Source organism: Dendrobates tinctorius, unplaced genomic scaffold (genome assembly GCF_039654945.1).
Source record: "Dendrobates tinctorius isolate UK_male_01 unplaced genomic scaffold, ASM3965494v1 ptg000028l, whole genome shotgun sequence".
NCBI classification, from domain to species: domain Eukaryota; kingdom Metazoa; phylum Chordata; class Amphibia; order Anura; family Dendrobatidae; genus Dendrobates; species Dendrobates tinctorius.
Genome location: NW_027361696.1, coordinates 31,612,265 through 31,626,005, shown reverse-complemented (window position 1 = coordinate 31,626,005; position 13,741 = coordinate 31,612,265). Strand labels below are relative to the sequence as shown.

Genomic DNA, 13,741 nt, shown 5'->3' with positions numbered 1-13,741 from the left:
TACACCATTTGAAAGGTAAACTTGCTCCCTTCAGCAAGAAAGCAGCTAAAAAAAACCACACATTCACAATTTTATCACTAAATACAGTTTAAACATTAATTTTCATAAACCTGCAGAAAGACACAATGACCTGCAGGTGGCACCTCAACCGGAAAACATTTTCTGGGCTCTACTTATAAAAACAATTTATTGTATTACCATTCTACATGTATAAATACCTTTACTTTTCTCAGTTCAGATTTGTTTTTTATTCATTTCATTGTGCATTCAGTGCATATAGGGGTGTGACCGCCCTCTTTCTGAGCTGGGAAAGCCATCCAGTCTGGCCTAAGCTGTTACTAGTGGTTCAGCCGCTCGACCCTTATTCACATTCACGCCACTTGGCAAGTGAAAAGGTTTTAAATACTAGAGTAGGGACTGTCCCACAAGGGTTGCCGTGACGTGGCGGGATGGCTTGTACATTATTTTGATCAAAATTATGTTTACTAAATACCCTTATTACTATTATTACCTTTATGCATTATTTGCAGTATATTTTTTACTTTTTAGTTCAGGATATTTGTGTTTTTTGCTTTTCGTTTTCTCTGGTTAATGGTCATGTGTTAATATGCACTTACATTGTGCATACACATTAACTTACTTTTCTCAGTTCAGATTTGTTTTTTGTTTTTTATTTTTTTTTATATATATAAATACCTGTCTGTGTTCATCAGCTCATGAAATACATTTTCATTTGGCCAGCTTGCTTTTTCTGAAATTGCTTGCGCCCCCGATGACCAATGTGTGAAAATTTTGCACGGGCCAAGCTAGTATTTATTAATTATGAGACATCTCATCCTTCCTTGTTTCATCACATTTTATTATTGCTTCATTTAAGGACATGTTGCACAATGTAATAATGAACAGATATGTAATGATGTATGCAAATATTACGGATCTGGTCCTATAAATGGCACAACGGAGAACTCTGTTCAACAGTACATAGACGACCATCCCAGAATTGTGATATTATATCAAGTCACTTGCAGTCTCCAATCTACAGAAGACATGGGCTTCCTGACACTTTCTGTAGTCTTCTTGATGGCAGGTGAGTCTTATTTCACATCTGTACTTCATTAGCTGTTATTTATCTGATCCGTGAATAATATATATATATATAATTACACAGACAAAAATAATAGTTGCAAAATAGTAATCATCATAATAATAAAAGCTTTTTAATCTCATTACAGTGTTACAGTGGCAGACCGACTGTTACAGTATAAAGAAAACAGGTGAGCAGAATTTTCAATTGTTAAGGAAAAGATACAGTGGGAAAAAAGTATTTAGTCAGCCACCAATTGTGCAAGTTCTCCCACTTAAAAAGATGAGAGAGGCCTGTAATTGACATCATAGGTAGACCACAACTATGAGAATCAAAATGAGAAAACAAATCCAGAAAATCACCTTGTCTGATTTGGCAAGATTTATTTTTCTAATTATGGTGGAAAATAAGTATTTGGTCATTAGCAAAAGTTAATCTCAATATTTTGTTATATATCCTTTGTTGGCAATGACAGAGGTCAAACGTTTCCTGTAAGTCTTCACAAGGTTGGCACACACTGTTAGTGGTATGTTGTCCCATTCCTTCATACAGATCTCCTCTAGAGCAGTGATGTTTTGGGCCTGTCGCTGGGCAGCACGGACTTTCAAATCCCTCCAAAGGTTTTCTATGGAGTTGAGATCTGGAGAGTCCTGGTCAGGGGCGGACACTGACAGCTTGGGGCCCCTGTGCAAGAAATGTGTCTGGGCTCCCTTCCTTTCATGGCGGCAAAGCTAATATATATATATATATATATATATATATATATATATATATATTGTATACACTGCTCAACGGCTCCAAAAAAATAAAGGGAACACTTAAACACCATCTAACTCCAAGTCAATCACACCTCATATTAATTTTAATTTACAATAATCATTTTTATGTTTTATTGCTCTCAATGCATTACATGTGTAATGAATAAATTTTGGCAACTGGAATTTGTCATTCAGTGATATATAGGATGTGTTCCCTTTTTTTTTTTTAGCAGTATGTATATATCTATATATTTAGATATACAGTATATATATATATATATATATATATATATATAGGCACACACACACATAGATGTATATATATTACATGGTCTCCTATATTATGTATATTACCATCCCTTATTATACAGCGCTCTCTCATGTTATGTACAGTCCCTTACATATTGGATTATACGGTATAGAGTCCTGGTTTTTATAACATACCATCCTGTCTTGTTAGCTGTATAATGCAATGATGGCTGATGGAGCATGGGAAAGCTTCTTTTTTAATGGAGGAGCTTATGGACTGGTCGCTCCTCCATCAGCAGTCATTTTATATCTAAAAAGAGAGGGGACTATGTAATAAAAGAGGGCACTGTGAATAACAAAATTAACAAGAATACACTATGTAAGAGACAGCACAGTACATAACAGCAGAGGAAGCTATATAATAAGGGACGGCACCATATATAACTAGAGAGGACGGTACGTAATAAGGGACGGTGTTATACATAATAAAAGATGAAACAATGTAACTAAGGATGGTGTTATACAGAATTAGTGAGTACACTATATGCTAAGGGTCTGTGTTATCTATTTATATAATTGCCTTAAATTGTCTGTCATCCACTTCCGTCTGGATGTCCTCGAATCCCACTATCCACCGCATCGCCCCGGAAGTACGCCGACTGCCATATTGGAATACCCAAGTGATAGGTATTCCAATATGGCACCCGCTGGTGGTACCAGGCCCTTCCACAGTACCACCAGCGGGACACCTCCGGAACCCCCACACCGCTGGACCCGCCGCCGGACCCCGCCGCCGCCGGACCCACCGCCAGGACCCCCCGCCGCTGCTGGACCGACCGCCGGACCCCCCGCCGCTGCTGGATCCGCTGCCGGACCCACCACTGCCTGCCCACCCGCCTCCATGCAGTCACAGCCGGCAGGAAAGACCGCGGCTTGCGGCCTGTGCTGGAGATGGGGTGCGGCCACCCTCTGGTGGCGCCACACACCATCTCCAGCACAGGCCGCAAAACACCGTCTTTCCTGCCGGCTGTGACTGCACAGAGGTGGGTGGGCCGCCACCCCCAGCGCAACTCCCAGCGCCACAAAGCTGCCCCCATCGTGATGTCACTGCCCTCCCGATGTGATAGCATTGGGCCCACATCTAGTACATAATGATAATAATGTCTTCCTCCACCTCTACCTGTTCCTATGTCCATTATAAGTGTTTTCTTCCCATCCCAATCCCCCACACCTCTCATTGTCCTCCTTCCCCCCGCATCCCATTATTGTCCTCTCCCCCACCCCATCATTGCCCATTCCACAACCTCCATCATTTCCTCCTCTCCCACCACCCCCATTATTGCCCTTTCCACTACCACCATCATTGTCCTTTCCGCCACCACCATCATTGCATTCTCCCCCACCACCCCATCATTGTCCTTTCCACCACCACCATCATTGCATTCTACCCCACCACCCCATCATTGTTCTTTCCACCACCTCCATCATTTCGTCCCCCTCCACCCCATTATTGCCCTTCCCACCACCTCCATCATTGCCTTCTCCCCCACTATCCCCATCCTTGCCCATTCCACTAAGTCCATCATCTTCTCCTCCCCCACAATCCCCATCCTTGCCCATTCCACCACTTCCATCATTTCCTCCTCCCCCACCATCCCCATCATTGCCCTCTCCATCACCCCATCATTCTCTTTTCCCCATTACCCCATCATTGCCATCTCCTCCACCTACACACAGACATACACAACACCATTCACCTCTCTGCACATTCCCCTACAGTGCTGCGCATGCACACACACACACCACCACTCATCTCCACACACATACAACACACATACTGTACATACAGAAAACACACACACAACTTCTCTCACCTCTCTGCAGGTTTCCCCGCAGCTGAAGCATCACCGTCACTGGCAACTTCCTCTCTCTGGCACAGCCGGCCGCTGAGTGATTACATCATCCAGCTCTTTGGTCTTCATTGTAGTGGAGTTAGGAGTGTGACTGAGGTTGTGCACAGGTGTCTTTTACACAGATAACAAGTTCAAACAGGTGTCATTACTACAGGTAATGAGTGGAGGACAGAGGAGCCTCTTAAAGAAGGCGTTACAGTTCTGTGAGATCCTGAATTCTTGCATGGTTTTAGGTGACCAAATACTTATTTTCCACCATAATTTGCAAAATAAATCTTGCCAAATGAGACAAGGTGATTTTCTGGATTTGCTTTCTTATTTTGTCTCTCTTGTGATCTACCTATGATGTCAATTAAAGGCCTCTCTCATCTTTTTAAGTGGGAGAACATGCACAATTGGTGGCTGACTAAATACTTTTTTTTCCCACTGTATGTAAATAGAGAGTGAGAAAAAAGGGGAAAAAAGAGATGCTGCAAAAAAGAATGGGAGAGGGCAGAGGGGTTGAAAAGAGAGAAAGTTATGAGGGGTTACTGCAAAAGAAGGAAAGAGAAAACTGCTGTAAATTCAAAATGCAATCAGAGATAAATAGAGAGCAGAAAGCTGCTGCCATGAGAATGAAGGAGAGAACAGAAAGCTGTTTCAAAGTAAGAGAATAAGAAAGAGGAGAGAACAGCTGTTTAGGAAAAAAGGAGAAAGCTGCTAAAATGACAAGAGAAAGGGGAGACCTGCTGTGAAAAAAGGGCAGGAAAAAGGGGAGAGCTGCTGCAAAAGGAAAGAGCATGAGAAAGGGGAGTGCTGCTGTAAAAGGAAAGGTCAAGAAAAGGGGAGAGGTGCTATAAAAGTAAAGGGCAGGGAAAATGGGAGAGCTGGTGCAAAAGGAAAGGACAAAGGAGAAAGAGGAGAGCTTCTGCAAAAGGAAAGGGCAAGAGAAAAGGGAGAGTGTCATGGTCCAGTCCGGAGTTTATCTTCTGCTGTCTTCACTCCGGACTGGTCATGCGGGGGTTAATCTCCTCAGCCTCGTTCTGGAGCTAGCTGGGCTATTTAAATCCCTCAAAGCCTGCTGACCAGTGTTAGTGATAGCTCAAGCTTGCAGTTTAGAGCCGCTGACCCTTGTACCCTGGTGATCCTCCTGCCTTTGACTGATATTCACGTGTATGACCCGGACTGATTTCTGACCCCGTCTCTTGGTATTCGTCTCTGCTGTTACGTTCCCTCTCTGGCATCTGACTCCCTGGCTTGTACCCCGACCACGTATTTCGTCTCACGTTTTGGACCCCGTGCTCATGTTCTGGCTTTCTGACTCTCGGCTTTGGTATTTTGACTACGTGTTTTGCTGCTCCTTCTGGTACGTCTGCTCCTGCTAGTTTCTGACTCGGTTCGTCTGACTATTCTCTCTCGTTACCTGTGGCACCTGTGCTGTTGCTCAGGGTTGCTGCTCTTAGTGTATAACCTCTCTTCCCTCACCAGCTCCCCCTGGTGGAGGTTTCACTACAGAGAGCTGCTGCAAAAGGAAAGGGCTAGAGAAAGGGGAGAGCTACTGCAAAAGGACAAAGGAGAAAGGCAAGAGCTGCTAAAAAAGGAAAGGGCAGGAGAAAGGGGAGAGCTACTGCAAAAGGAGAAAGGCGAGAGCTGCTGCAAAAGGAAAGGGCTAGAGAAAGGGGAGAGCTACTGCAAAAGGACAAAGGAGAAAGGGGTGAGCCACTGCAAAAGGAAAGGGCAGGAGAAAGGGGAGAGCTACTGCAAAAGGACAAAGGAGAAAGGCGAGAGCTGCTAAAAAAGGAAAGGACAGGAGAAGGGTGAGCCACTGCAAAAGGAAAGGGCAGGAAAAAGGGGAGAGCTACTGCAAAAGGACAAAGGAGAAAGGCGAGAGCTGCTAAAAAAGGAAAGGACAGGAGAAGGGTGAGCCACTGCAAAAGGAAAGGGCAGGAAAAAGGGGACAGCTACTGCAAAAGGACAAAGGAGAAAGAGTAGAGATACTGCAAAAGGAAAGAGCAAAATAAAGAGGAGAGCAGCTGCTGAAAGATAAAGGACAAAGGAGAGAGCTGGTGCAAAAGAAAAGGACAGGAAAAAGGGGAGAGCTGCTGCAAAAGGACAAAGGAGAAAGGCAAGAGCTGCTAAAAAAGGAAAGGACAGGAGAAGGGTGAGCCACTGCAAAAGGAAAGGGCAGGAAAAAGGGGACAGCTACTGCAAAAGGACAAAGGAGCAGCTGCTGAAAGATAAAGGACAAAGGAGAGAGCTGGTGCAAAAGAAAAGGACAGGAAAAAGGGGAGAGCTGCTCCAGAAAGAGAACAGAGAAAGGGGAGAGCTGCTATAAAATGTGAGTGAAGGAGAAAGGGGATGTCATGACACCTAAGATGTCACTGGTGCTGCCTATCGGGGGCACTTGCATAAATCTAGGGAGTGCAGAAACAAGGCATGCCAAGCTCAAGGACCTTAAACTAATGCAGTTCAGGACCTGGCACTGAGCAGTCACTTCACCAGGGGGCGGAGCCACCGCATGTGAATGCAGGGACACTGACCACACAGGGTGCAGTCAAGGCAAAGCGTTTCGGCTGCATTTGGCCTTTATAATTAAAAACGATACAGGAGTGTCAGGGATTCGTGGGAATCCTGTGGATATTTAGTGAGGCACGTCTCAGTATTGTCACTTTCACAAAAGTATGGGGCGTTAAAAGAGGAAAATCCCCAATGGTAAATAAGCCAGGGGACTTTAAGTTGAGTGCCTAGTTTATTTTTATTACTTCATGGTGTGGGGCCCTACTACGGCACCTTCCTTAGTAGTTAGTGCACACGGTTCTCTACTCACACAGGGTGCAGAGCACAAACAGAAAACGTAGTCAAGGAGAGCCGAGGGTCAAAGCCAGGAGGGAGCAATGTACCGAAGGATAAGACACAGAGTAAACAGGGACAAGCCATGAGTTCTGATTACCAGGAGAGACAGAGCAGTACAAAGCAGAATGCAAAGGCAGCAGTCAGGGAACAGAACCAAGTCATACACAGCAAGACACACAAGCACAGAGGCACAACGTAAACCTGGGTCAGCAACCACAAGCCGAGTATACAGACGTGTCACCGACACACAATCCAGGAACTGCCAACGTTAAATGGCCACCCCAGAACCAAAGAGGTGGACTAAAATTAACCCTGACCTGACCAGGATGGAGGCAGCACCATCCTGTCCAGAGTCATGACAGGGGACAGCTTCTGCAGAAAAAGGAAAAGAGAACAATAGAGAGGAGAAAACTGCTGCATAGAGAGAGAGCTGCTAAAAATGACCAGAGACTTGGAAGAGCTGCTGCAATTGTAGAGAAGGAGAAAGTGGAGAGTTGCTGTAAAAGGAGAGTGCAGGAGAAAGGGGAGAGCTGCTGCACAACATTAGGAAGAGAGAGGGAAAAGCTACTGCAAAGCTAAGAAAAGAGAGAGCTGCTATATAAAGAGTATAGTGAACGCTGCTAGAAATGACAAGAGAAAGGGAAGAACTGCTGCCCAACATTAGGAAGAGAGAGGGAAAAGCTACTGCAAAGCTAAGAAAAGAGAGAGCTGCTATATAAAGAATATAGAGAACGCTGCTAGAAATGACAAGAGAAAGGGGAGAGCTGCTGCCCAAACTTAGAAATAGGGACGAGCTGCTGTAAAGATAGAGAACGAGAAAGGAGAAACCTGCTGCAAAGTGACAGAAATGAGGAAGCTGCTAGAAATGATGCGAGGGGAGGGCTGCTGCAAAACTCCTCCAGTGGCCACTGTGGCATGAGAACTTCCTCTGAGGCCATGAGCCGACTGTAAAAAAGTGGCTGTGATCAGGATCCTTTATTAATGACTGGTTTACACGGCACAATCATGGCTGGTAAATGACTGCCGATTGACCAGAATTCTATATGCACAGAATGATCATTAATAGTTCTGTGCACATGAACCGTCATTGTTCTTGGCAGCTCATCTGCTGTTTACACACGACGATGTGCTGTGGATAACAATAATTGTAAAGCTGGCTTACAAAATAGTTGCACTAGACAAATTATGGTTTTACCAGCCTGTTTAGTTGGGCCAAAAATCTGGAGTGAGTTTTCTTATGAACTTGCGTTTCCCAATTATCAACCCATCCAAATAAGTTCCTGATGAAGCCGATTGACACATTCCGTAAATATACTGATCGTGTGAGGTAAACCCTAATCACATGGGAGACCCAACAAGCTCTAGTTATTTGTTGTTAGTCACTACATATGAACGTGGGAGGTTGCCAATATTCACCCTGCAGTGTTTGTGCCAAAAATGTCAGAAAAAATTTGTAATTGACTAAAGTGGACTTTGTGGTTGGTAACAATTCCTTAACATGAGATTTTCATCTTCTTTGGTTCTAGTTTGCCCTCCAAACACTCATTATGGACTCATTACTGGCTGTGATACAACCTGTAGCAGTCCTTTCTACCAGGGGAAACTCTGTACCTACCATGAATATTATGGCTGTAGATGTGATTCCGGGCTTATCCCATCCCCTGCAGGCTGCGTCAAGCCTGAAGATTGCGAAGGAAAATGTGACGCTAACATGCACTATGAGCCTAATGCATCCACCTGCCAACCAAACTGTGAAGAAGGACATAGCCCTGATATCTGTGACACTGCTCCTTCATGTGTCTGTGATGACGGCTATATATTTTCTAATTTTAAGTGTGTGAAGAAAGAAGATTGTCCCGTTCCCTTAGAATAGCCACAGCTCCTTTATAGTTCTACAGTACTGGTCCACACGGTGGACATAAACGTTTAGTCCCTTGTTGATTATTGCCATGAAATGTTAGATTAATTTGTTAGTACCTTCAGCATGTATCTGTATATTATCATATGTGTGAGCATTATAAGGGTATTTGTAAAAGAGCCATGAAGTAGAATAGACCCTCAAAGACGAAGTAGAATGGACCCTAGTAGACCAAGTAGAATAGACCCTCAAAGACGAAGTAGAATAGACCCTAGAAGACCAAGTAGAATAGACCCTAGAACACCATATAGATTAGGCCCTAGAAGACCAACTAGAATACACCCTAGAAAGTCAAGTAGAATAGACCTTAGAAGACCAAGTAGAATAGATCCTAGAAGACCAAGTAGAATAGACCCTAGAAAACCTATTCAATACCATGTTAATGACTTTCTATAAAAACCCCTCTTTCTGCCACTCATCTAGGACAGGGTGGATCAGAAATGAATATTTGGGCAAGTTTAGATGGAGTTGGCATGAATATTGCCTACAGCGTCGTTGATCACTCTGAATGGTCTACTGACACCAAGTCTTCCCCATTTCCAGTTTAGGAAATTAAGAAGAAGTATAGGAAGAAACCACTTAATCAGTTCAATCCTCCTATGTACATAATCCCACACCATTCATTAAGCAGCCTTGCAGCAAGGTGTGGGCTGTGGTTCCAGGGTATGGTAAATTTTTGCAGAGTTGATGATAAACTAGCACTTGATGACGTCGTAAAATCATTACCTTCTTTGTTTATGCAACATGAAACATAATAGACAATATAAACTTAAAGACTCCGGTTTATCTTGTTTATCTTGTGTGATGTTGAATAAATAAAGAAGATAATGTTTTTACGACGTCCTCGAGTTCTGGTTTATCATCAACCCTGTAACTCTAAGAAGAATCCCTGTTATATTCAGTATGTGGATGATTCTGTCACTTATTTCTGTGATCTCGTCTTATAATCCAGAATTATTCTGATTCCAATCTATGTAACAACAATAAAACAGTAAATATGAAGTGTGATGAAGATGTGGATATTATTGGGTTTACAAAGAAGGAAATGTCCAGATTCTTCTGGTTCATATCCCACTGATAGAGATGATTGACTTTATTCAAGGCGAAGTGAAACTTCTACAATTAAAAAGACATTTGTAGGAAGCGTTTGCACAATTTATGGATAAGTAATCTATTTCCAGTATATACATCCATAAATTGTGTGCAGCAAAACCATGACAAGGTCCTTCTTTTATCTGTTGAAAAACATTGGTGGAGCTCAGCCTTGCTCCTTGCTCCATGCCCAATATCCAGGCATTAGTGGTCATCAGTTATAATATACAGTATATCATCCAGATCAACAATTATATCAACTTAATCATTAACTTGGAAAAAAAAAAGATCCTTACTGAGATCGTCCTCCAGTTCAGGTTAGGGCAAATATTTCTTCACTATCAGTGCACATATCCTGGATGGGAGGAAGAAGGCTCCCGTCCGGGAAAAGAAGACCAATCTGGAGACTATAAAGAGTAAATAAGGACTGACTGAAACCAAAGCTTATAACTGGTGAGTTATTATGTCATCACTTTAGTAATATGTATCATTTACCTGGATGACATCAGACATCATCTCTCTTCTGTCTCTTGAATTGCAAAAATATTAATGTAGATAATATAACGCACCAGTAGAAAAATGCTGCAAATAAATGCAACAGAGTCCAGGCAAGTCTCAAAAAAAAGTTTTAAGTCAATATTCCTAGCGATGGATGGACTTTATAGTGGAAGTTGATTTTTTCTGTAAAAAAAGGCATGCGACTTTTTTTTTGCAGGCCAAAAAAATCGCACTGAAGCATTGATAAATAAAACCATTTTTTTATGTATGAAAATTGGGTGAACTCCATGAAGCATCTAATATTTGTGGCACCCCAGAGTCCGGTTGCCATAGTGACATTGCCTCCCTCTAAGGGGTGATGTCATGCCTGGAGGCAAGAGGGGGGTCCACATGCCAGGTAACACAGTGTACATGACGATTCCTACTGCAGGTGAGAAAGGGGAACTTCCTTATAAATTCTGGCCAGCAGGTGGGGATAGTGAGTCAGTAAAAAGACAGCTGAGAGAGTAAACAAGAGAGTTGCTATGGAAACGGGAGCAGTTGGAGCTCATGACAAGACAGTTAGAGACGGTGGGAGTTGGTCTGTGGAGGGGGAAGGTACAGGAGCAGAGACAAGGGCTCTGGGGAGCTAAAATTGCGTATAGCTGACCCCAAAGCGAAGCGCTGATAAAAAAGGACACCAAAGTCCTTGGCTGGGCAAGAGATTTATGCCCTGACAGCCAAATCTGGAGTGCAGGGGACTGCAAGTTCTTTGGCCACACTGAACACCTGAAGGCACGGCAGCAGACCAAGAGCCTGGGGCTAACAGTGAACAAGACAGTGCCTGTGATATAGGCTCACGCTGTCAGCCATACAGGTTAGCAATCATCACGCAGGAGAGGGTCGCAGCTTAGCTACAAGCAGCAGAGACATGAAAAGAGAGCGCAGAAGGAAGGTCCCCAACCACACCTGGCAGGCTGGATCCTCTGAATGCCCCAGACAAGCTGGACTCAATCCATCATCTGTATGTGGTACCCCAGATTCCATTTACGTTCAAGTAAAAGGTAAAGAAAACCGCACCTCCCTGTGTCCTTCACTTTTCCTCTGCACCCCAAAGTTCACCGCCATATGAACAATTAAATATATTTGCCCTGGGGCCCCGCTCTACCCGTGGGGAGCTGAACCATCTTTGCTGCGTCACCAACAGCCCCAGTGGACCAAAACCGCAACGTCAGCCGCCCATTGCCGAACACCATGGCTGGCGCCACGACCAAACACCACATAATTGTCCTCTATTTTTAATTACTGGACGCTCAGAGCCACGGACCGGGTCACTGCCACCGTGACATCCCCTTTAAAGAACCTGACCGTCCCGGTACTGAGTAACCTAAGGCTCTGTGGGGTGCTCCAAACTTGGCGTCATGAACAGGATTATCGAGCCTAGCAAAGCTGGGTACTAGGAGCCCGGCAAAGCAGGATACTATGTGCCAGAGACATTATTAAATTGTGTGCTAGAGACTTTAATGAGCTTTCAAATAACCGCCATAACTGCGTCATACAGTGTGTGCGAGCACAGAGGGGTGTGCCATCGTGGGCGGAGCCAGAAAGAGAGCATGACGTGAAGCCCTGCCTGCGCTCTGATGTCAGTGGGCGAAGTGAAGCTGGAGCTGCGCTCTATGGTGAGTGAGTGAAAAGCATGAAGATCCGATTTGGAGACAAGGAGGCGCTCAATCCAGCCTGTCAGAGAGCAGCTGTTGACAACGGTAAAGGTAAACGGAGCTTGGCTGCGGTTCACTGAGGGAGGAAGAAAATGCCCAACTTGGGTGGAGATTCAGCGGCGGTAGCAGCTGCAGCCTCCCTAATGCCGCTATCAATGCGATATATACCAGGAGCGGCCTGGTTGCTGCAGTACTCAGGGGAGTTGCACACCCTGAGCGATTTTAAGGAAAGACTATGTAGTTTGTTCAAAATGTACCCCCTGTTTGAGAGTCAAAAAGTCAGTATCCTCATTGGCCAGTTAACTGGTGCGGCCCAGAGGGAAGTAAAGTCCTGGCCGGACACTGATAAAGAAACTGTCAAACAAATCTTGGCCAGACTGAAGGACACTTTTGACACCGCACTGCAGCAGAGAAAAAAATGAGATTCTTTGGATGCAAACAAAGGGTGCAGGACAGTATACGAGACTATGCCCTTAACCTTCAGGACGCCCTACGGGCCGTAAAGCAGGTTGACCCTGAGAGCATGCAAGATGAAGATAATTGCTAATGGAGCAGTTTATAGAGGGACTCCAGTCTAACAATCAAAGGACACAACTGTGCATAATGGCCCTACAAAATCCTGAACTGGACTTTGCACACTTTAACCCCTTTCTGACATATGACGTACTATCCTGTCCATGGTACCCGGGCCCCTATGACCGGGGACGGGATAGTACGTCATTGAGATCAGCAGCACCCCTAGGGGGGGGCACCGTTGATCGCGGCCGGGTGTCAGCTGATTATCACAGCTGACACCCGGCACTATGTGTTAGTGGTGGTCACGGACCGCCCCCGAAACATTAACCCCGGCACACTGCGATCAAACATGATCGCAGTGTACCGGAGGTTTAGGGAAGCAACAAAAGGGAGGGGGCTCCCTCCGTGCTTCCCTGAGACCCCTGCAGCAGCGCGATGTGCAGCGCTGCTGCGGGGGCCTCCTTCCTTGCAGGTCCCCGAATCCAATATGGCCGCGGGGGCCTGCAGGGAGGCGGTTTCCTTTGTGCCTGCAGAGAGCAGGCATGAGGAAGCCTGCTTCACTGCCTGTCAGATCGCTGATCTGTCACAGCGCTGTGTGACGTGTCAGATCAGCGATCTGACACAAGACAGTGATGTCCCCCCCGGGAGAAAGTAATAAAGTGTAAAAAAAAAAAAAAAAAAAAAAGTGTAAAAATAATTTATAAAAAAATCGCTAAATAAATGTAAAAAAGAAATTCCCTAATAAATTCATTTTTTGGAAATAAAAAAGCCCAAAACAATAAAAGTACACATATTTAGTATCGCCGCTCTATAAAACTGTCCTACTAGTTAACCCCTTTAGTGAATCCCTTAAAAAATAAAAATAAAAAACAAAGCAAAAAATAATGCTTTATCATCATACCGCTGAACAAAAAGTGCAATAACGCACGATCAAAAAGACTGATATAAATAACCATGGTACCGCTGAAAACATCATCTTGTCCCGCCAAAAATGAGCCATGACACAGCATCATCAGCAAAAAAATAAAAAAGTTATAGCTCGCAGAATGAAGTGATGCAAAAATAATTATTTTTTATATAAAATGGTTTATATTGTATAAAAGCGCCAAAACATTAAAAAATGACATAAATGAGGTATCTCTGTAACTGCAACCGACCCGAAGAATAAAAAACTGCCTTATCAA

At 44.2% G+C, this 13,741-nt stretch overlaps 1 protein-coding gene across 2 annotated transcripts in view; it reads left to right on the top strand.

Moving 5' to 3' along the window:
- LOC141085259 (zonadhesin-like) overlaps window positions 1-9,756 on the top strand; it is a 98,864-nt gene extending 89,108 nt beyond the window's left edge. For both annotated transcript variants that reach the window (XR_012231255.1, XM_073570526.1), the window contains exons 2-4: window positions 878-1,087; window positions 1,233-1,274; window positions 8,363-9,756. Coding sequence is in view for 1 of the 2 variants with exons in the window: in XM_073570526.1 (XP_073426627.1) it covers window positions 878-1,087; window positions 1,233-1,274; window positions 8,363-8,709 (599 nt within the window). In the remaining variant the exon portion in view is untranslated. The remainder of the gene's footprint in view (window positions 1-877; window positions 1,088-1,232; window positions 1,275-8,362) is intronic.
- Window positions 9,757-13,741: the final 3,985 nt, after the last annotated feature.